General features: G+C 43.7%; 1 protein-coding gene across 12 annotated transcripts in view; it reads right to left on the bottom strand.

The window, feature by feature from the left end:
- LOC129696489 (extracellular sulfatase Sulf-1-like) overlaps positions 1-20950 on the bottom strand; it is a 448145-nt gene that overhangs the window by 85763 nt on the left and 341432 nt on the right. For all 12 annotated transcript variants that reach the window (XM_055634441.1, XM_055634443.1, XM_055634440.1 and 9 more), the window contains one exon: positions 15137-15288. In XM_055634441.1, coding sequence (XP_055490416.1) covers positions 15137-15288 — 152 coding nt within the window. The remainder of the gene's footprint in view (positions 1-15136; positions 15289-20950) is intronic.

The raw sequence follows: 20950 nt of genomic DNA, 5'->3' as shown, positions 1-20950 counted from the left end.
ATGTTTTGCATGCTACCCAACACTATACACAAACACAATTAAGTCAAACTCAAGTACAATAGGTGGAGCAAAGGGGAAGATACCGAGTGCAGAATATAGTTCTGAGCATTGTAGCGCATAGACAAAGTCCAAGTAAGGACAATGGGGTAGAGGGGAATCAGACAATTTCCTGACTTATGGAAGGACTGTTCAGAAGCCTGATAGCAGAGGGGAAGAAACTTTTCCTGACACTGGTGGTGCGTGCTTACAAGCTTCTGCAGTTTTTGCCCAAAGGGAGCAGGGAGAAGGAATGATTAGAGTGGGACATCTTTGATTATGTGAAACGTGGACAGAGTCAGTGGGGAGTTTGGTTTTGTGTGATGGACTGAGCTATAACTACAACTCTGTAATTTCTTGAGGTCTTGGGTAGATCTGTTCTCAAACCAAGCTGTGATGAAACCCCACAGCCTGTTTACTCTGGTGCATCTGTGAGGCGGCTCAGTAGTGTAACAGTTAGTCCTGCTGCTCCACTGCTCAAACAACACAGATTCGATCCTGACATCCAGTGCCGTCTGCACAGAGCTTGTACATTCTCTAAGTGACTGTGCAGATTTCCGCAGTTGCTCGTGTTTCCCCTACATCCCAAAGTTATGTTGTTTGGTAGGCTGCTGGATGGTGTAAATGTCTCTATTGATTTCTCTAAAACGACAGAGGTTGAGGGGAGACTTGATAGAAGTATATAAAATAATGAGAGGCATAGATAGGGTAGACAGTCAGAATCTTCTTCCCAGGGTGGAATTGTCAAGGACAAGAGGGCGGAAATGTCAAGGACAAAAGGGCATAGGTTTAAGGTGGGAGAAGCAAAGTTGGGCATGTTTTTCACAAATACAGTGGTGGGGGCCTGGAGCATGCTGCCAAGGGTGGTGGAGGAGGCAAATATAAAAATATAGACAATAGGTGCAGGAGGAGGCCAGCACTGCCATTCATTGTGATCATGGCTGATCATCCACAATCAGTACCCCCATTCCTGCCTTCTCCCCATACCCCTTGATTCCGCATATGATAGTGGCTTACAGCAGGCTTTGGTATCTTAGCATTGTGTTTGTGTGGATATAGTGGGTCAAAGGGCCTGTTACTGTGCTGTAATTCTCTATGTTTTCTTCTAGTGTAAGTAGGTGGTAGTGGCATTGGGGAGAATTGAATGCAAGAAGTGATCACTTGAATATAAGTGATGGGAACATTATAGAACTGATCGGCTGACTAGCCTCCTATGTTGTAAAGTGATGTGCATGTGATTGGATAGAAAATGTGTTTTCTGTGAATTAGAGTCAATTCTTGACAGGCTACCAGGAAACCCAAACTTGATATATCAATAACATAATGTCAAATCCATATGGTTGTCGGATTTCAACCTTTGTAATCACTCATCTCCTTCATACAATACAATACAATACAATGCAATACAATTTATTTGTTGTCATTTGAACCCAGAGGTTCAAACAAAATTTGGTTTCTGCAGTCTATACAAACAAGAAGAACCAAGACACAACACAATTTACACGAACATCCATCACAGTGAATCTCCTCCTCACTGTGATGGAAGGCAAAGTCTTATCTCTCCCCTGCACTCCTCGTTCTCCTCCCGATGTCAGAGTCAAAGCCCCCGGCGGGCGATGGTAAATAAGTCCCGCGGCAATTATAAAGCCGCGCCGGATGATGCAAGGCTGCGCTCCGGGTCTTGGGTGTTGGAGCCCCTGGCGGGCGCTAACAAGTCCCGCGGCCATTTAACGCCGCGCCGGGTGATGATGTAAGGCCCCGCTCCAGGTCATCCTCAACCCCGCAACTCGGGCGGGAGAAGTCGCCGTCTCCCAGCAGGGACCCGCGGGCTCCCGGTGTTACTGTCTACCAGACCTGCGGTAAGCCTCCGAATCTCCTGGGTCGGGCCGCAGCAGCGCGCCACCACCGCTCCTCCCGCTCCGAACTCGGCCAGCTCCACGATGGTGGGTAAGTCCGCAGCTCCACGACTGGAGCCCCAGGTCGTTCTGGTTGGAGGCCGCACCATGGTGCTCTGCCCCAACGACAACGGAGACCCGACCGAGAAAAGGTCGGGTTCTCCGTGCAGGGGAAAGATTTTAAAAAGTCCCACCCCCCACACACATACCCAGTTTAAAAAAAAATAAAAACTACATACAAACTGCAGATGCCGGTTTATACCAAAGACAGACACAAAATGCTGGAGAAATTCAGCACACAGGCAGCATCTTTGGAGAGAAGGAATGGGTGACGTTTCGGGTTGAGATCTGAAACGTCACCCATTCCTTCTCTCCAGGGATGCTGCCTCTTCAGCTTTCGGTGTCTATCTGCTATGCAGATGGTGTTGGGATTTATTTGGGATCAGGTGGAACGAGCCTCATTTCCTTCTTTATAATTTCAATATTTTGGGCATTAAAGCAGTGTGCTTCTAAGGTGAATTATAATAAAATGCTATAGGGGGATTGGGTCAGCAAAGGATGTCCAGATGTGCAATTGAGTAACAACTTGGCCAAAGATTACATTGTCAAGAACAGACTATCTGGCGAATCTATTGAGCTCAAACAATGAACAATTTATGTGGTCAGCCTGCTCCTGTTCTTAGGCTTATTATTGGACTTGTTCTGCTCAAACAAAGATATCACCCGATTACATCGAGATAAAAAGAGCAAGTCAGATATAATATTAAATAGCAAAAGTAGATCACAAAGAAACATTTAATTGTACTCCATCAGAATGCCACTAAGATAAAAAATAAACAAGGCTAAGTGAACGCTTACATATTACATATCTCATGCGGTGAAATTTCCCACACATTTCAAAATAGGATTGAGGGACCTGTTGAACTATTCAAGCATAAGATATATTTGGTAATTGAGCAAAAAACAAACTGCTAGAGGGGTCAGGCACCCACAAATGCAAGAACATGCAAACAGGACCCAAGGTCTGGACCGAACTCGTGTCTCCTCCAAATCCTCTAAACTCTTTCCTAATGTTCTGCAACCTTACCTTGACCATGAAACACGCCTTCCTCCGATCTTATTCCCACCAAACCGCTCTCTGCCTTTCTTTCATTCTTCACAGGCCTGAACTCTTCCAATCCCAACTCCTAACTGGTCCCATCCGTTCCTCCATTGGCCCTGTGCCACTGACGGTATCTTCCAGTCAAGCAACACTCTGACTTCAAACATTTGACAATGATGACGAGAATGGCGCTGCACAATAGTGCGGGTCGTAGCGCTGCTGCCTTACAGCGCCAGAGACACGGGTTTGATCCTGACCTCAGCTCCTGTTTGCAAGTTCTCCCTGTGACAGCTTGGGTTTCCTCCGTGTGCTCCGGTTTGCCCCCACATCCCAAAGGAGGGGTCAGTAGGTTAATTGGCCTTTATGAATTGCCTCTAGTGTGTAGGGAGTGGATGCTAAAGTGGGATAACATAGAACTAGTGTGACAGGTGTTTGATGGTCGGCGCGGACTCGGTAAGTTGAAGGGCCTGTTTCCATGCTGTATCTTTCATTCAAATCTCTCACACGTCCCATTTTCTGCAATCACTGGCTCTAGCAGAGTGTACATTCCCCACTGCAAATGCTGGCAAATCTCAACAAGCTCCTGGTTTGTTGCTAGACCCATGAGGGGGGCCCACTTATTCTCAAAACCTACCAGCACACGGACAACTGTCAGGGCACTGCCGGCCAAGTCAGGGTCAATGAACTTCATTATCCACAAAATTCCTTTTTCACATTCTACATCTCAAATTGTCTTTCAGACAGCGGAGAAGTTAACTCTGGAACAGATGGCAGAAGCTGAGCAGTTTTCTGAATGGATGAGTGGGCATGGTTTAAATGACCAGCTGCTGGCATCTTTCCATTGTGGCGGCAGCAGGTGGCGGCAGCAGACCGGGCTCCTCGTGTACACTTTCTCTGATTTCCCATTGCACTGAATGCAAGGGGCAGGAACGTTGGGCAGAGTGTGAAGAAGGCCACCTGGCACATTGCCATGCCTTAAGGGCCTGTTCACCTGGAGCTATTAAAATCAACCCCAGTCCTCAGATGGAAAGCTATTTGTTTGATGAAGTTTGCTGTTATGAAAAGGAAGCACATTGGGCAAATATAGATTTTAACCCACAATGGTACAAACTAGTGAACAACACTTTGCACATTACTGTAGGATCACTAGCAAAGGAAGGCTGGCTAAAACCTTTATATCCCTGATGGACTTGGCATTGATCCTTCGCCCTTGCCCAAGGTTCCTTTAATTTATACACACAAGAAGCTGGAGTAACTCAGTCTTCTTCAGTCTGAAGGAGGGTCTCGACCCGAAACGTCACCCATTCCTTCTCTTCAGAAATGCTGCCCGTCCCGCTGAGTTACTCCAATTTTTTGTGTCTATCTTTGGTTTAAGCCAGCATCTGCAGTTCCTTCCTGCACATACTCCTTTAATTTATAGATCTGTAGTTAATTCCTGGCAATATTCCCACCTGTAGTTGAAAGCGGGGCACCAGGAAAGGATGAGCCATCAGACTTTAGAGTAGTTTGCATTATCAACAAGATGTTACCACTTCTTTTGCCCAGCAGAAGCTTGGCACGTTTACTGACAGACGTATAAGATGAATGGCATTTAACTCAATGTGAATGAAGTGTCAGCTTGTCCCCAAAGCAATGTGGGATTGCCTAAAGGCTTTGTAGTTCCCATATTGCTTGCATTACAGGCATTGGAAATAAATCAAAGAATGGTTATGATTAAAAGTAACGCAACATAAAATGAAACATTTTATTGTTTAAAAATATCAAAAAGGTCCAATCAAAGAATTTTGGCATGCACAAAAAACAAGCTTGCTAATCATGTGACAATGCACTGGAGCAAAATGACCAGTTAGGACAAATGCTTTGGGAATAAAAGTTCAAGCATGTCAGCCCGCAATGTTTAATTTGGCTGACCCAGGATTTCAGACAAAAGTCAGTGGACAAGTTAAACTTTCGCTAACTCCAATGCCTTCCTTATCTCTGATTGAGAGGAGCAGCTGAACAGGCCGTGTGTCCAATGGAAAAATCTTCATGTTATCCGAATGCTTATCAGTAGTTTTTACAGCTATTCCCTATTACCACTTGAAGTGCTATAGTTACAAGGATGTGTCACATGTAATTCAATTCAAACTCAACTGTTATGTTTAGGAAGTAAATACAGATGTTGCTTTATACCAAAGATAGACACAAGATGCTGGAGTAACTCAGCGGGACAGGCAGCATCTCTGGAGGGAAGAAATGAGAATCTGAAGAAGGATCTCGACCCAAAACGTCACCCATTCCTTCTCTGCAGGGATGCTCCCTGTCCCGCTGAGTCACGGCAGCATTTTGTGTCTATCTTCAACTCAACCGAAAGATTTAAGAAAAATTCCAATTTAGATGACTGCTAATAAACGTAAGAACAGTAACAAAATTTCACGCTTGGTTTTTGAAATCAAAAGCTGCAGTATCAGGTGGCGCCGTAGTATGGCAGCCTCGTCAAAGCCCTGTCTCATCCTTTTCTTCTTTTGTTGTTTCTAATCTGTTGTTAAATGTATGTTTTAGTGTTCCTTTAGTTTTGTTGGGGTGGGGCAAACTTTTTTAATGTCTTTCCTCGACGGAGATGCAACTTTTTCCGTATCGTCCGCACTGCGTCCTAACATCGTGGAACTGGCAGCCTCTTGCCTGGGATCAACCACAGGAGCTTCGACTGCCCCAATCGCGGGAGCTTCGATCGCCCCGACACGGAGCTTTGATCGCCCACTACGGTAGCTTCGATCACCCCGACTGCAGATGGTTCGACTGCCCCGACCGCGGGAGAAAAGGAGGGAAAAAGATAATACATTATTGCCTTCCATCACAGTGCCCTGTGGTGGATTTTTATGTCAATTTTTATGTAGTTATGTGTCTTGTTGCTTTTTTGGTATGAATGTATGGCAAATCAAATTCCTTGTATGTTTTTACATACTTGGCTAATAAATTAATTACAATACATTATAGTGTCACTTTATGGCTGTGTGATGAGTCATCCTTGACCTAGGAAAAACACAGCATAGGATGGCCAATAGCAACAAAAAAATCTTGGCAGTGAACAGGTTAATGATGGCTGAGACCACTTTAAGGGCCTGTCCCATGAGCATGCGACCTGCATGCGGCAAGCGAGACCAAACCGGAAGTGGGGGCCGCGCGGAGGTCGAGTTAATGACGTGAAGTTCGAGCAAAGTCAAGACGCTGCGCATGCCCGTCGAGGCGGTGCGTACGGTGTCGAGGCTGCTGCGGGCCGGCAGGCCGTTGGCGCGCGGAATTTTTGAACATGGTCAGTTTTTCGGAGTCCCGCGCGATGTCGGGACCAGCTCCGCACAATTCCATAAGGCTCCGGCGATTGAAGTGGGACCGGCCCCGCAAGGCCGTACGGCTCAAGCGACCACGTTAGGTCGCGCTTGCAGCATGTAGTTGCATGCTCGTGGGACAGGCCCTTAATAAATATATACGCACTGAGAATGTCGATCCCCTTCATCAGCTTGAGAGTCAGGGGAGAAGAAAACTGGAGATATGGAATGGTAAGTTGTGGTTTCCTCTTGAAAGACAAGAGAGCAAAAAATAACCACTCTTTAGTGTGGCATAAAGAATTACTGAAAATTACCATACTCAATTATATTAAAACATAAAAATCTATAATGTGGCAAAAATAGGTTCAATTCCTTATAATACTCATAACACAATGTTAAGCATTAAGTCACTAAGTGGACATAGGAATTTGGTGCCCCTCTCAAATTTTTCTCATAGTAATTTTGATTGACAAAATATTGAGATAAGGATCCAAATTCCTGACATCCACTCCTGATGGACACAACGCAGGCACTGTGAGCATAACTTAAAAACAAAAATCCCTATATAAATGTCATTGCATCTTGCCAAAAGGAATTCTCATGGGTTGACAACACCATTAGCAATGCCTAATTTCCAGAACATAACAAGAATGTTTAATGTGAAAGCAAAACCCAAAATTAGCAATGGCTGAATCTCGTATTAAACACCTTTGACAGTGTGTGGTACATTGCAAGAACCCCTGAACAGCCTCAAAATAGCATGAGCCATTCAACATGGTCTTCAGCGGGAGTGAGGACTTTCTAGACGATTTGCTCTGCAACAAACATCAGTGATAAACTGCAGAAGAAACTGCTGCAATTTCAAGCACTTGCAGGCATGAATAATCAGAGATTCCTGGTACCAGTGTGCCACCCTCCCAGCTGCAAATTCACAGCCTGAGGCTGGACTCTATGCCACATGTTAATGTTAAGACAAGACAACCAGCTGTGTCCTTTCTCCCCAGCACCAGGATCACAGCAGGCACTAGGCTTCTGGAAATTAATATTGTAATTATGTTCTGCAGAGAAAGCAATTAAAGCTATTGTTTATAGTAATATTAATGATGAGCCTAAATGGTGATCACTTCCTCTCAACTTGTTTTAAAACTTGAATAACATTCTAGTTCAAAAAGTAATATGTATTTGTAAATATTTTCTGCTGGTCTTAGTCTGCAAGCTAAATATAATAATTGATACAATACTAATGGAAACCAATTTTTTTGTTCCAGTAACCTAGGATTTCTTCTTTGCTCTTTTAAATAATGAATGGTGCATACCTGCGAGTGAGTGCAAGACAATAATTGGAAAATTAAACTAATGTTATGTTCTTTGGGGCACAATATAATCCAGTGGATTTTGTACAAAACACAGTGCTAGAGGAACTCAATGGGTCCTGCAGCATCTGTGGAGAGAATGGACAGGCTCCATTTTGAGTCGGGAACCTTCTTCAAACTGATCTGTTCCAAGGAAGGGTTCGAAGTGAAACGTCGTCTGTCCATTCCTTCCACAAATACTGCCTGATCCACTGAGTTCCTCCAGCACTCTCTGTTTTGCTCAAGATTCAAGCAACGGCAGTTCCTTGTGTTTCCATGGTTAGGGCGTATACGGTTAGTGATAATAAACAAGAACCACCAGTCAAACTACTTTCATTGCATGACTATATTGTATCAGAGAGCCACAATCTTTTATTAATGCTTACAAGCATTGAAATCACTGGGTATCAGTGTGTAAACAAGGACTACTCTTCATTCCAACAGCAAATGTAAGTTGATGATTAGCAATGCAGCCAGTTGACACGTGATTCTAGAATCTAACCAGTATATTAATACACTGATTGGCTTCGCAACGTGTGGATATCTGTTTGTTGTGGACAGAGGTGAGCAGGGGTTATGTTGGGAAAATGATTCGATAAGGTTAGAGATGAAAAGACAAAAGGTGTGGGATAATCGGAGAAGGTGTGAATTGTGAAGACGGAGGAAGGAATATAGGTGGAAGGGGAGAAATGGGTGGAAGTCCAGGTGGGCGTAGGGAAGGGGAGGGGTAGGGGGGCAGCAGGCCAAGTATTAAGGCTATTATCTATGTTACTAAAAGTCTGATCATGACCACTTCCTGTTGTTCTGTATATTGATTTTAGAAAAAACGCTGCCATTTACGGCTGTGATTTTTGGTCATCTTACTCACGAGTCCCCCTCTGCTGCGCAGGACAAGAGGATTTTTCTCATCGATGAAAAATAAGAGTTATTAGTGTTTTAAAAATGTTGACATTCTCTCTCCTGAAGGCCACACCCCTTCTGGAGGGACTATAAAACCCAGAAGTGTTGAGTGCCTCAGAATCTCTGCAAGATGGGGGGAGTGAGAGGGTCACATCTCTCAGTCTGAGCTGTGAATAACACTGAACACATGTCTACTAAACTGTGAGTGTTTTTACTGACCCTTTTTTGGTTTGAAAATATAGTTTGGAAATGCTAAAGCTGTGTTGCCTTTGGTTTGGAAATGCTAAAGCTGTGTTGCCTAATTAAAGTCGCCTTGCCTAATTAAAGATGCCTTGCCCAATTAAAGTTGCCTTGCCTTCTATCTAATTAAAAGTCTAATCTTGACCACGTCTTGTTTGCGCTTTATATTGATTTTAGAAAAAACGCTTCCACGTACGGCTGTGATTTTTGGCCATTTTACTCAGAGTCCCCCTCTGCTCAACAGGTGCTGAGGATTTTCCCCATAGATGTTTAAAAAATGTTGAGATTCTCTCTCCTGTCAATCACGACATGAAGGGGGGGGGGGTGGCTCAGTCTCTGCAAGATGGAGGAGGGAGAGGTCACGACTCGCTGTCTTTAGTGGCCTTGCACCCTGCTTTAAATGGTGTGAAACTGCACTTGAATTTGGTGGCCTTGCACCCTGCTTGAAATGGAATTTCAAGCAATAGCCGTGAGTCAACTGCCAGCCCACCAGCCGCTATTGAGTGAGCTGCCAGCACAACAGGGTTGAGTGACTGAGCTGCCAGCCCAAGAATCCATTCGGCCTACAATGTCCATACTAGCCCTCTGAAAACTAGTCCCTTCAGCCCACAACACTCATACTAGCGCCCAGAACACTGGAATTGGTGGCGAGGTGGAATATTGTGTTCGGGGACCAGCCCTCCCGTGTGATGCTGGGACCCAACGGGCCCCACTTGGTCTAGTACACTTTAGATGTAAGGAATTTGACTCCTTTGAAAATCAAGAGGAATCCCTTCTGTCAAAATTATGCATATGATCATGGAACATTGCAGGTCGCTACCTGGCCATCTCGCTGGTCATTTGCCACAGCTGATGAGCTGACAATAATTTGTTATGTATTACTATTTTATCTACAAAGGTTTAATTTCAATGTCTTTCGACTTCTACAATGACTTGGCCCCAGCAATGGCTGCCTCGCCAACAGTCTGTCTGTCCTTTCCTTCTTTGTGTCTGTTTTGTATGCGTTAAATGTATTTTTTTAGTGTTCTTTAGCTTTTTTGTGAGAGGTGGAGGGGGAGAGTTGGGGTAAACTTTTTCTAATCTCTTATCTTGACGGAGATGCGATTTCTTTTTTCCATATCGTATCTCCTTCTGATCATCGTGGAGTTGGCAGCCTTTGCTGGAGATCGACCGGGAGCTCCATCGTAGGGGCCTGCGGACTTACCATCACGCAGTTCACGATCTCTGTCAGGGGTCAACATTGGGGCTCCAACCGTGGGTGTCTGTGGGATTTAACATCGCGGAGCCCACGGTTCTGGTTAGAGACCAACATCGGGGACTCCAAGCCACAGGTGTTTCGACCACCCCGACGCAGGAGTTTCGATCGCCCCGATGCGGGAGTTTCGATCACCCCACCGCAGGAGCTTCAACCGCTGGCTGCGGGAGCTTCGAATGCCCCGATTGCGGATGGTTCGACTGCCCCGACCGCGGGAGAATAAAGAGGAAGGAGATTGGACCTTATTGCCTTCCATCACAGTGAGGAACGTGGGGAATGTGCGGTGATGGATGTTTATGTTAACTTTTATGTAGTTGCTTTTTTTTTTAGTATAGCTGTATGGTAATTCGAATTTCACTGTTCCTTAATTGGTACATGTGACAATAAATTGCCCTTGAAACCTTGACTTAAACTTGATCTCCCCTGCACATATGCTGAAGAAGGGTCTCGACCCAAAGCATCACCCATTCCTTCTCTCCAGAGATGCTGCCTGTCCCGCTGAGTTACTCCAGCATTTTGTGTCTATCTTCGATTTAAATCAGCATCTGCAGTTCTTTCCTGCACATTAGTTTAGTTTTCGTTTAGTTTAGAGAAACAGCATGGAAAAAGGCCCTTAAGGCCACCAAGTCTGCTCCAACCAATGATCACCTGTACACAAGTTCAATCCTATGCACAAGGGACAATTTACAGAAGCCAATTAACCAACAAACCCACACGTCTTTAGAATTTCACTCGTATTCAATTTTGATCCATGCTCTGGATCTGCAAAATTAACTCTTTCTCTTTTCATGGATGCTGCCTGACCTGCTAGGTTTTTCTAGGATTCTTCTGTTTTCATATCATACATATGATTTCAGTTACAGGCAGTCTAGTAGAACTTGTTGAAGATTGGTGGCTGTAGGTGTTCCCCAACTTGTGACTGACCAATTTGTGGCACTGCTAGGTAGGAAGAACATTCAGCCACACTATTAATGGTGCAGTTCCACTAAATAGAATACAATAGCTGCTAGATCCCCCTGTTAGGATACTGATTAACTTCAAAGTATTTTTTTCATCTGTTTTCAAGCTATTAAACTCAACTCCCAACTTTTAAGTCATCTTTTCTGGCTCTGGGCACTATCCACTTCAATCAGACAGAATTTAACAATCATAACGTCAACCAGCGCTGCCCACAGGGCTTCAGGATGAGAGGAAACAGCAGAGAAAACAGAGAGAGCAGGAAGAGACATACTCAGTAAATAATACCCACAACAGATCTTCCAGAGGCAGTTTGCTCTAACTCGTCAGGAAATAAAATAACCTATGCCAGCATGCAGCAAGACCTAGCTAACATTCAGACTGACAAATGGCAGGTAACATCCATGCCACATGGCTCTGAGGCAATAATTCCCTGCAACAGCAGAAAGTAAACGCCTACCTTTGCCATTATATGACATTGCTGTCACTGAATAACACATCAGTATCATGCTGGGAGCCAACACTGACCAGAAATGTAATTAGACCTATCAGATACATACTGTGGCCACAGAGCAGGTCAGAGGGTGAATATCTTGTGGCAAGTGACCTGCCACCTGCCACACTCCCAATGTCATTGTACAAGGCAAATCTGGGAGACTGATGGAAGACTCCCCCAGGCTTGGATCAGTGTAACACTCAGTAACTCAGCATCTAGCACCAAGGCAACCTGGTTGGCTGGCACCTGATAATAAAAACTAATCAATCATTCCCTCCATTTTTGCTGCTGCTCTGATAACATTCAAACACACAATCTCTACCACCAAAGACAAGAACAATTATACGATTGATGAAGGCTAGTATGCCAAAAACCATCTTCACCTCCATATCTACCTGCAATGCCACGTTCAGGGAACACTGCACTTGTGCCCCTGGATTATTCTGCTCTACAACATTCCCCTACTATTCACTGTCAAGGTCTTGCCCTGGTTTGATTTTGACTTGAATTCTGATAAAAGCATATGGATTGAAGCAGCTAATTCTGTTTCACTCTCCACAGGTGCTACCTGACCAGATAGCATTTCCACATTTTCTGTTTTAATTCTGAGTCCCAGGATCTATTGTATTTGAATATTTGCAACAACACAGTGCTGTGTTGCTCTGGAAATACCAGCAATGTACCTACAGCTAACCTGCCCATTCATTAGGAACTGACCAATTCATTCCTTACTGAGTAGGACCACAACAAGAGTAGGCGTTTTGGTCTATCCTGCTTTGATCCATTACATGTAACCGTATACACTGACCTCCCACCAAACATCCTCACCTGCCTTTGCCTTAAAGTTCACATATAAATCATCCGCAGTAGAGACTGTAGGTCTCACCCTCCAGCTAGCTGGTGCTGCTGTTAAGCTATCCCTCCTGTTTAAGAAGGAAAAATTGAAGGTAGACAAAAGATGCTGAAGAAACTCAGCGGGTGAGGCAGCATCTATGGAGCGAAGGAATTGGTGACGTTTCAGGTCAAGACCCTTCTTCAGAAGACTGAAGACTGAAGAAGGATCTCGACCCGAAACGTCACCAAGCTAACCCTCCTGTCCAGTACAAAGTCATTTGTGATCCCCAATTCACATTGATCTTTGAATCTAAACTATTATGTGTAGGAAGGAACTACAAATGTTAGTTTACACTGAAGATAGACACAAAATGCTGGAGTAACTCAGCGGGTCAGGCAGCATCTCTGGAGAAAACGGAATAGGTGACATTTCGGGATGACCCAGGACAGAAAGGTCAGTGTGGGAATGGGAGGGGGAATTCTGCCCCTGTCCCACTTAGGAAACCTGAACGGAAACCTCTGGAGACTTTGTGCCCCACCCAATTTTTCCGTGCGGTTCCCGGAGGTTCCTGGAGGTTCCCGGACGTTTTTGTCAGTCTCCCTACCTGCTTCCACTACCTGCAACCTCCGGCAACCACCTGCAACCTCCGGGAACCTCACGGAAACCTTGGCGCAAAGTCTCCAGATGTTTCCGTTCAGGATTCCTAAGTGGGACAGGGGCATTAAAGCGTTTAGCAACTGGTCGGAACCGGTTTAGCAGTCTGAACCGCTCCAGCATTTTGTGTCAATCTAAACTACTATGGTGTATATCTCTTTGCTGAAACTGCAAATAGAAGCGATGATGTATTTTCCATAAGATCAGTATTTTTAACACAGAGGCTCAAAGGGGTTGAGCACTCAGCCAACCGTGTTGGTGCATATTCTTTGAAGTGGCAGAGGTTTCTCCACAAGAACATAGAGTGCTGACATAAAATCATTTTAGTCCAAAGTTTTAAATAAACACTAAGTGCTGCAGTAACGGGTCAGGCGGCATCTTTGGAGGGCATGGACAGGCAACGTTAAAGTTTAATGTTTTCATTGAACAAGTTGCCTATACTAACAAGGCAGATACCACCAGCAGCTCGTCCTGAATATGCAGACTAAACTAGTAACATTTCTTGCAATGTTCAGGCTGGTGCTTTTTTTTGTGTTAGGATAATTCCCTTTCATTATCTACTGTATTAAAAGTGTACTGTATTAGTACTGTACGGCTAAAGGAATTTCTAGGTCAATATTTTCCGAAAACAATTTCTGGAAAAAGTGGCCCATTATTTGAAATCAGTTCATGTTATAATTAGTAGCACTTCACAATGTGAAAACTAAGCACTGAATCCATGATTGAAAGTATGAATTAGGAAAGGCCAGTATTAATCTCCTTTGTAAAGCACTCAATAGCTTACAACCCAACTGAAAGAATTCTCCAATTCATGGTAACTTCTAACCAACCCACCTTAAATCCCCGCCTCCCCCCCTCCCCTTCCATTTACTTTCCATGCACCCCACCTGGACTCGCCTACTTCTCCACCCCCCCAGCCCACACCAATAGCTACTCTGACATCCCACAACTCTTCACTCCTCTCACACCTTCTGTTTTTATCTCCCAACCATGTGCCTATCACCACCCCCCCCCCCCCCCCCCCCCCAAACCTCGCCTGTGCCCACCTGCTGCCTACCACATTTTAACCTATCTCCTCCTTTTCCAGCTTTATTCTCCCCCTCACCCACAATCAATCTGAAGAAGGGTCTTGACCCAAAACATCACCGATCCATGTTCCCCAGAGTTTTTGCCTGACCTGCTGAGTTACTCTGGCACTTAGTGTCTTTTTTGTGTATTAACCAGCAACTGCACTTCCCCTTTTTTTTAAAATTCTAACCGCAGAGATTATTGGCAATTACCAATGGAACGTATAGATGGAATCGAATCTTACTCAGGCATAATGAGATGAAAGGGATAAAAATAACACAACAAACCTTATGCACTTCCTAAGGTGATTTCTATGGAAATGCACTGAATACAAATGGGATGTCTGATTTGCCTCAGTAAACATTTCTGAAGTAAGCAGGTCACCTTGGCTAACACTTAGGTTACACAGAAAAGCTGGAGAAACTCAGCGGGTGCAGCAGCATCTATGGAGCGAAGGAAATAGGCAACGTTTCGGGCCGAAACCCTTCTTCAGATATGTTGCCCACAGAAAGTGATTGATTAAGAGCACATTGCGCCAGATATAGTACTTTCATTCTTCTTACACCATACTCCTTGTCTGGAGACATTTGCCTTACAATTAAATGAAAAAAGCATCAAGCAATATGCGTATATGTGGTTGTTGTTGTTGTAGATTTTATGCTGAGCAATATAGGGGCAATGCAAACAATGAAAAAAAGCGCTTGTTTCAGATATTACCATAGTACAGACCAATGTGCATTAAAAACCTGAGGCAAAGCCAACAACGTGTTTTGAATTAGACTGATCGCTTTCTAAAAGGGCAATCCTGTTAAAACATAGTTTGCAATTCAGCTTAAAGAAGACTGCATGACATGTTTTGTTTCATACTGCATGACAATTTTTACTGAATCTGTCTTTTCCAATCAGAGATTTCAAGTCATCCATGTACTGTATATGCCTTGGGAATCTGAGACTGCTTTGAATGATGGGGACACCTACCTTCAAATTAGCAATGAAAATGAAGAATAAAAGTCACACTTACAAACAAAATGAATTACATACCTTGGAATAATCAAATCCATGCTTCTCCTTAAAGCCATTCCGACTCAGCGTGTAATTATAAAAGCGAGAATTCTTAATAAGTCCAACCCATTCTCGCCATCCTGGTGGGATGTAACTGCCATTGTATTCATTGAGATATTTCCCAAAGAAAGCTAGATGAGATTAAAGTGGGGATCAGTCAATATATAGCATTTGGATTAAAACTGAATTAAACAACCTGTGAAATAGTACTAGGCTTTTCACTTTTATAGAGAATAGGACACAACTCACCCCAATGTTAGCATCTGTCAGTGCTGTTTGACACTGTTCATATTTTCTTACAAAACAGAAGGAGGCCATTTGGCCCATTGAAATAGTGACGGCTCACAGAGCAATCCCATCAATACCATTCCCCTCCTAATTTCCCTGTGATCTCTTCTCTCAAGTGACCACCCATTCCCTTCAATTCTCCTATAGCCAACCCACTCGAGGTCAATGTACAAAAGCAGATCATTCATCAACTGACATGTCTTTGGAATGCAGGAGGATATTGAAGCAACCAGGAAGAACCCATATGGTCAGAGGGAAACCGTCAGTGTCAAAGGTCAGGACTGAACACGGACTGCAGGAACTGTGTAGCAACAGCACTAACTGTCGTGTATTGTTCCTCTGGTGCTCCATGGACCTAAGGAGGATACTGAGAGTTGGTGTTTTCACCGCCATCCAATTTCCAATCCATTCCCATTTGTATCCATGGTTTTAAAGACAAGAAAAAAAAATCACAATAATAACTAAACAAAACCAATAAATCCACAGTAAACATCACATAGTCATTAGGCCATCCTTCCTCACAAGGTCCTTCAGACCAACCTCTCACTGGAAGAATCATCACACGGACTGTAGGTAAAGAATTGTGGATGATGAAACCACATAACAAAATATAAAGAGCTTGTTTAAAATTAATGCATGAAATCTCATATCTAATTCACAATACAGTCAGAAGAGTATTCTCCTCTGTTTATCTATTTGTCACAGCACTGAGGAAATCTTCATTGACGTATTTCTATTGAGAGCAAGTCCAAAGCCTCAGGCATCCTTATTGAATATATTGCCTCAGAACACCAAATTTTACTTCATTTATTGTAGAACAAGTGCAAACAAATTTTCTTCCCGAAGCCCTAGCAGCAACAGCGGTGCAACATTAGAGATGCCACCTCATAGTGCCAGAGACCTGGGTTCGATCCTGATTACGGGTGCCTTCTGCGGGAGTTTGTACGTTCTCCCTGTGAGCACACGGGTTTTCTCTGGGTGCTCTGGCTTCTTCTCACATTATAAAGACATGCAGGTTTGTCACTTAATTGGCTTCTGTCAACGTTGCCCCAAGTGTGTACGAAGTGAAACTGGGAAAACACAGAACTAGTGCACGGGTGATCAATGGTCAGAGTGGACCTGGTGGACCAAAGGGCCTATTCCCACCCTGTATCTCTAAACTAAACTGTAAATGTAGTTTAATGAAACCACTGACATTTAAATACTAAAAATAACAATAAGATCAATGATATGAGCACACGAAGATCTAGGTAACGGCTAAAATCACCACTCAGAATTGATGATAAATTATAGTTACCTCATTATCACATTTTGTTCACTCAGAAGCTGCGGGCTTTGCTGCAAAGCATCTATTGTATTACGCATCCTTAATACTGCTTGAGAAGTTGATAACCGCTTGTATTTCCCTGTGGTGAAGGTGCTCTCACCATGTTGTTTAGTAGATTTAGTTTCAACAAAAATGGAATGGCAGGTTATTGTGAAGTCAGGTTAGTGTGCAACTCTAGGCAACACAGATGTCAGAGGTTATGGGGAGAAGGCAGGAGAATGGGGTGTGGAGGGAGAGATAGATCAGCCAAGATTGAATGGCGGCATAAACATGATGGGCCTAATTCTACTCCTATTCCTTATGATCTTATGAACTTGGGAAACTTGGAGTCAGTGGTGCTCTCATCCTTCTAACGCCAGAGGTCGTGGCTTTAGAAGATGCTTTTGAAGAAGCCACAGTAAGTTACAGCAGAGCATTTTGCAAAAGTAACCGTGATGCACCAGTGGTGGAGGAGATGACGTCTCAGTGAACTATTTTACCCTGTATTCAGCCAAATTTGCTGCACTATACTGCAGCCAGATGGTACATAACATTCTCAGAACATAGTGATCTCAGGACAAAACAATCTTTAGATCATAACACGTTTAAATAAACCATTATTGGAATGTAATTTCCTTTCACACTATATTCATGTCCTTTATTATCCTATTTGCATTGTTTTACTGAGGTTATTAACCCTTTCAGAACGATACAGACTGAACTTATGTCAGCTAGAAGTAGCAGAGAGGTGATTGAATGCAATTATCAAAAGTAATTATGCAAATAAGCAGTTTGATTTCACCTACTGTTTAAATGAAAAAAGATTGGTTCCAGAGATTCATATACGAAGGAGTATGCAGTAAATTATTATAAGCGAGTTTCATTGAATTACAAAAGTATTCTGGAATCTGATTACCAACATTGCTGATGTGCCATCCTGGAGGGGACTGACAGGGATTCTGTAGAGCAGGACTATGCTGCCTTCTTTTAATCCCATCATTTTATTCCCACAAGTATCAACTGCTGTCTCTGTTGCCTGGGTGCCTGTCAGGCTGGACCAGTGTCCCTCATGTGATGTGCCCTGAAAAAGGGATTGCAGATCTAGCCATGCTTGAGGTTATCCTCTCTCAGTAATCTCCTCCATTGAGACCTAGCAGCTGTTCACCAGCCTTTCTTGGAGTCATAGTCATAGACAGATACAATGTGGAAACAGCCCTTTGGCCCAACTTGCCCACACCGGCCAACATGTCCCACCTGCCTGCGCATGTATATCCTTCCAAACTTGTCCTATCTATGTACCTTTCTAATTGTTTTTTAAACGTTGGGATAGTCCCAGCCTCAACTACCAAAGTAGCACAGTATATACAAATAGGACAATAGGTGCAGGAGTAGGCCATTCAGCCCTTCAAGACAGCACCACCATTCACTGTGATCATAGCTGATCATCCACAATCAGTACACCATTCCTGCCTTCTCCCCATATCCCCTGACTCCGCTATCTTGAAGAGCTCTATGTAACTCTCTCTTGAGAGCATCCAGAGAATTGTCCTCCACTGCGTTCTGAGGCAGAGAATTCCACAGATTCACAACTCTCTCGGTGAAAAAGGCTTTTCCTCATCTCTGTTCTAAATGGCCTTCCCCTTATTCTTAACAATAGCATGTGGATAGACACAAAAATCTGGAGGAACTTAGCGGGACAGGCAGCATCTCTGGAGAGAAGGAATGGGTGATGTTTCGGGTCGAGACCCAGAAGAAGGGCCTCGACCCGAATTGTCGAAAAAAGGTCTCGACCCGAAACATCACCCATTCCTTCTCTCCAGAAATGCTGCCTGCCCAGCTGAGTTATTCCAGCTTTTTGTGTCTATCTTCGGTTTAAACCAGCATCCTCAATCCTTTCCTGCACATTAGTTTAGTTTTCTGACACAATAGCATGTGGATGTGTACACATGTGAGATTGGTTGATGCTTGTGTGGTGTTCAATACGATGTAACAGAGAGAAGCCAAGGTGCAGAGAGTCAGTGAATGGCGCTTGCATTGCATTGTGTTGGTTGGTGGTATGATCGGAGGGATTGGTTAGAGGCAGGTGCAGACACAGAGACTTGTACAGCCAGCCAGTCACGTCACCTAATTGAGAGAAATGTAGACAAGTGGAGACAGATGGAGATAGACACAGGCAACCAAACAGACAGATGAGCAAAGTAGACATAGCCCGACTTATTAAATGTTGCTAGCATCTGTTTTTGTATCAGGGACAGACATAGTCTGATTAACAAGAAAATAGAGAATTATATGATGCCTTCTATATTGTCAGGAATTCTCAACATCATCTGCAGCCAAGGACACACTTTTGTAGTTTAATCAATACTGTGAGCTGGGGCATTGTTCCAAGGTATTGTTTCACTCCTGACATTAGAGCAGAAATGAGTAGTGTGTGGCCAAGACAGATGCAATCAAATCATATCTGGCGGCAGATGGCTAAACCAACAATGTAGCAATTATTGCCACATTGCATTCCTTGCACTTGAGAGAATAAGCTGAGGATAATTCCTGGGAGACAACCAGGATGACAGATATGAGATTTTTGTGGGGCAGAGGAATGTATGGGAGGCAGGAACAGAGGAACAGAGGAACAGAGGTTGAGGTAGAGGCAGTGGTCGAAGACAGCCTCAGATGTGAATGGTGATTAGAAAGCAAAATGATAGAGAACAGGGAAATCGAATTTCCAGTTTGGATGTGTAGTGTCTTAGTTTCTTGGTGTTGCTGAGAGCATAGAAATAGAGATACCATATTGATCGCAGTAACTAAAGAGCAGTGGCAGGAAGAACAATGTATCAAGAGTTAGACCTGCAACAATGTTCCTAAAGGTACTTGCACATCGATATGCTATAAGATGCAAAATAGAATAGAAACATAAAAAATAGGTGCAGGAGTAGGCCATTCGGCCCTTTGAGCCAGCACCACCATTCAATATGATCGTGGCTGATCATCCAAAATCAGTACCCCGTTCCTGCTATTTCCCCATATTCCTTGATTCCTTTAACCCTAAGAGCTAAATCTGACTCTCTCTTCAAAACATGCAGTGAATTGGTCTCCACTGCCTTCTGTGGCAGAGAATTCCACAGATTCACAACTCTCTGGGTGATAAAGTTTTTCCTCATCTCAGTCCTAAATGGCCTACCCATTATTCTTAAACTGTGACCCCTGGTTCTGGACTCCCCACAACATGAGGAACATTTTTCCTGCATTTAGCCTGTTGAATCCCTTAAGAATTTTATGTTTCTCATCCTAAATTCCAGTGAATACAAGCCCATTGGAAGCATTCTTTCATCATATGTCAGTTCCGCCATCCCGGGAATTAACCTGGTGAACTTACTCTAAACTCAATAGCAAGAATGTCCTTCCTCAAACTAGGAGACCAAAATTGCACACAATACTCCAGGTGTGGTCTCATAAGGGCCCTGTACAGCTGCAGTAGGAACTCCTTGCTCCAATACTCAAATCCTCTTGCTATGAAGGCCAACATGCCATTTGCTTTCTTCACTGCCTGTTGTACCTGCATGCTTACTTTCAGTGACTGATGTACAAAGGCACACAGGTCTCGTTGCACCTCCCCTTTTCCTAATATGACACCATTAAGATAATATTCTACCTTCTTGTTCTTTTCACCAAAGTGAATAACCTTACATTTATTGACATTATACTGCATCTGACATGCATCTGCCGACTCACCCAACCTGCCTCATAGCATTCTCCTCGCAACTCACACTGCGATCCAGCTTTGTATCATCCACAATCTTGGACATGTTACATTTAATTCTGTTGTCTAAATCGTTAATATATATTGTAAATAACTGGAGTCCCAGCACCGAGCCTTGTGACACCCCAGACTCACTGCCTGCCATTCTGAAAAGGACCCATTAATTCCTACTCTTTGTTTCCTGTCTGCCAATAAATTCTCTGTCCATGTCAATACTCTACCCCCAATACCATGTGCTCTAATTTTTCACACTAATCTCTTGTGTGGGAACTTGTCAAAGGTTTTTTGAAAGTCCAGATACATCACATCCACTGTCTCTCCCTTATCCATTCTACTTGTTGCATCCTCAAAAAATTCCAGAAATTAGTCAAGCATGATCTTCCCTTCATAAATCCATGCTGACCTTGACCGATCATGTTACTGCTTTCTAAATGCACTGCTA

This window comes from Leucoraja erinacea, chromosome 4 (genome assembly GCF_028641065.1).
Source record: "Leucoraja erinacea ecotype New England chromosome 4, Leri_hhj_1, whole genome shotgun sequence".
In the NCBI taxonomy this organism is placed as follows: Eukaryota; Metazoa; Chordata; class Chondrichthyes; order Rajiformes; family Rajidae; genus Leucoraja; species Leucoraja erinaceus.
This window is presented reverse-complemented; position numbering and strand designations above follow the sequence as displayed.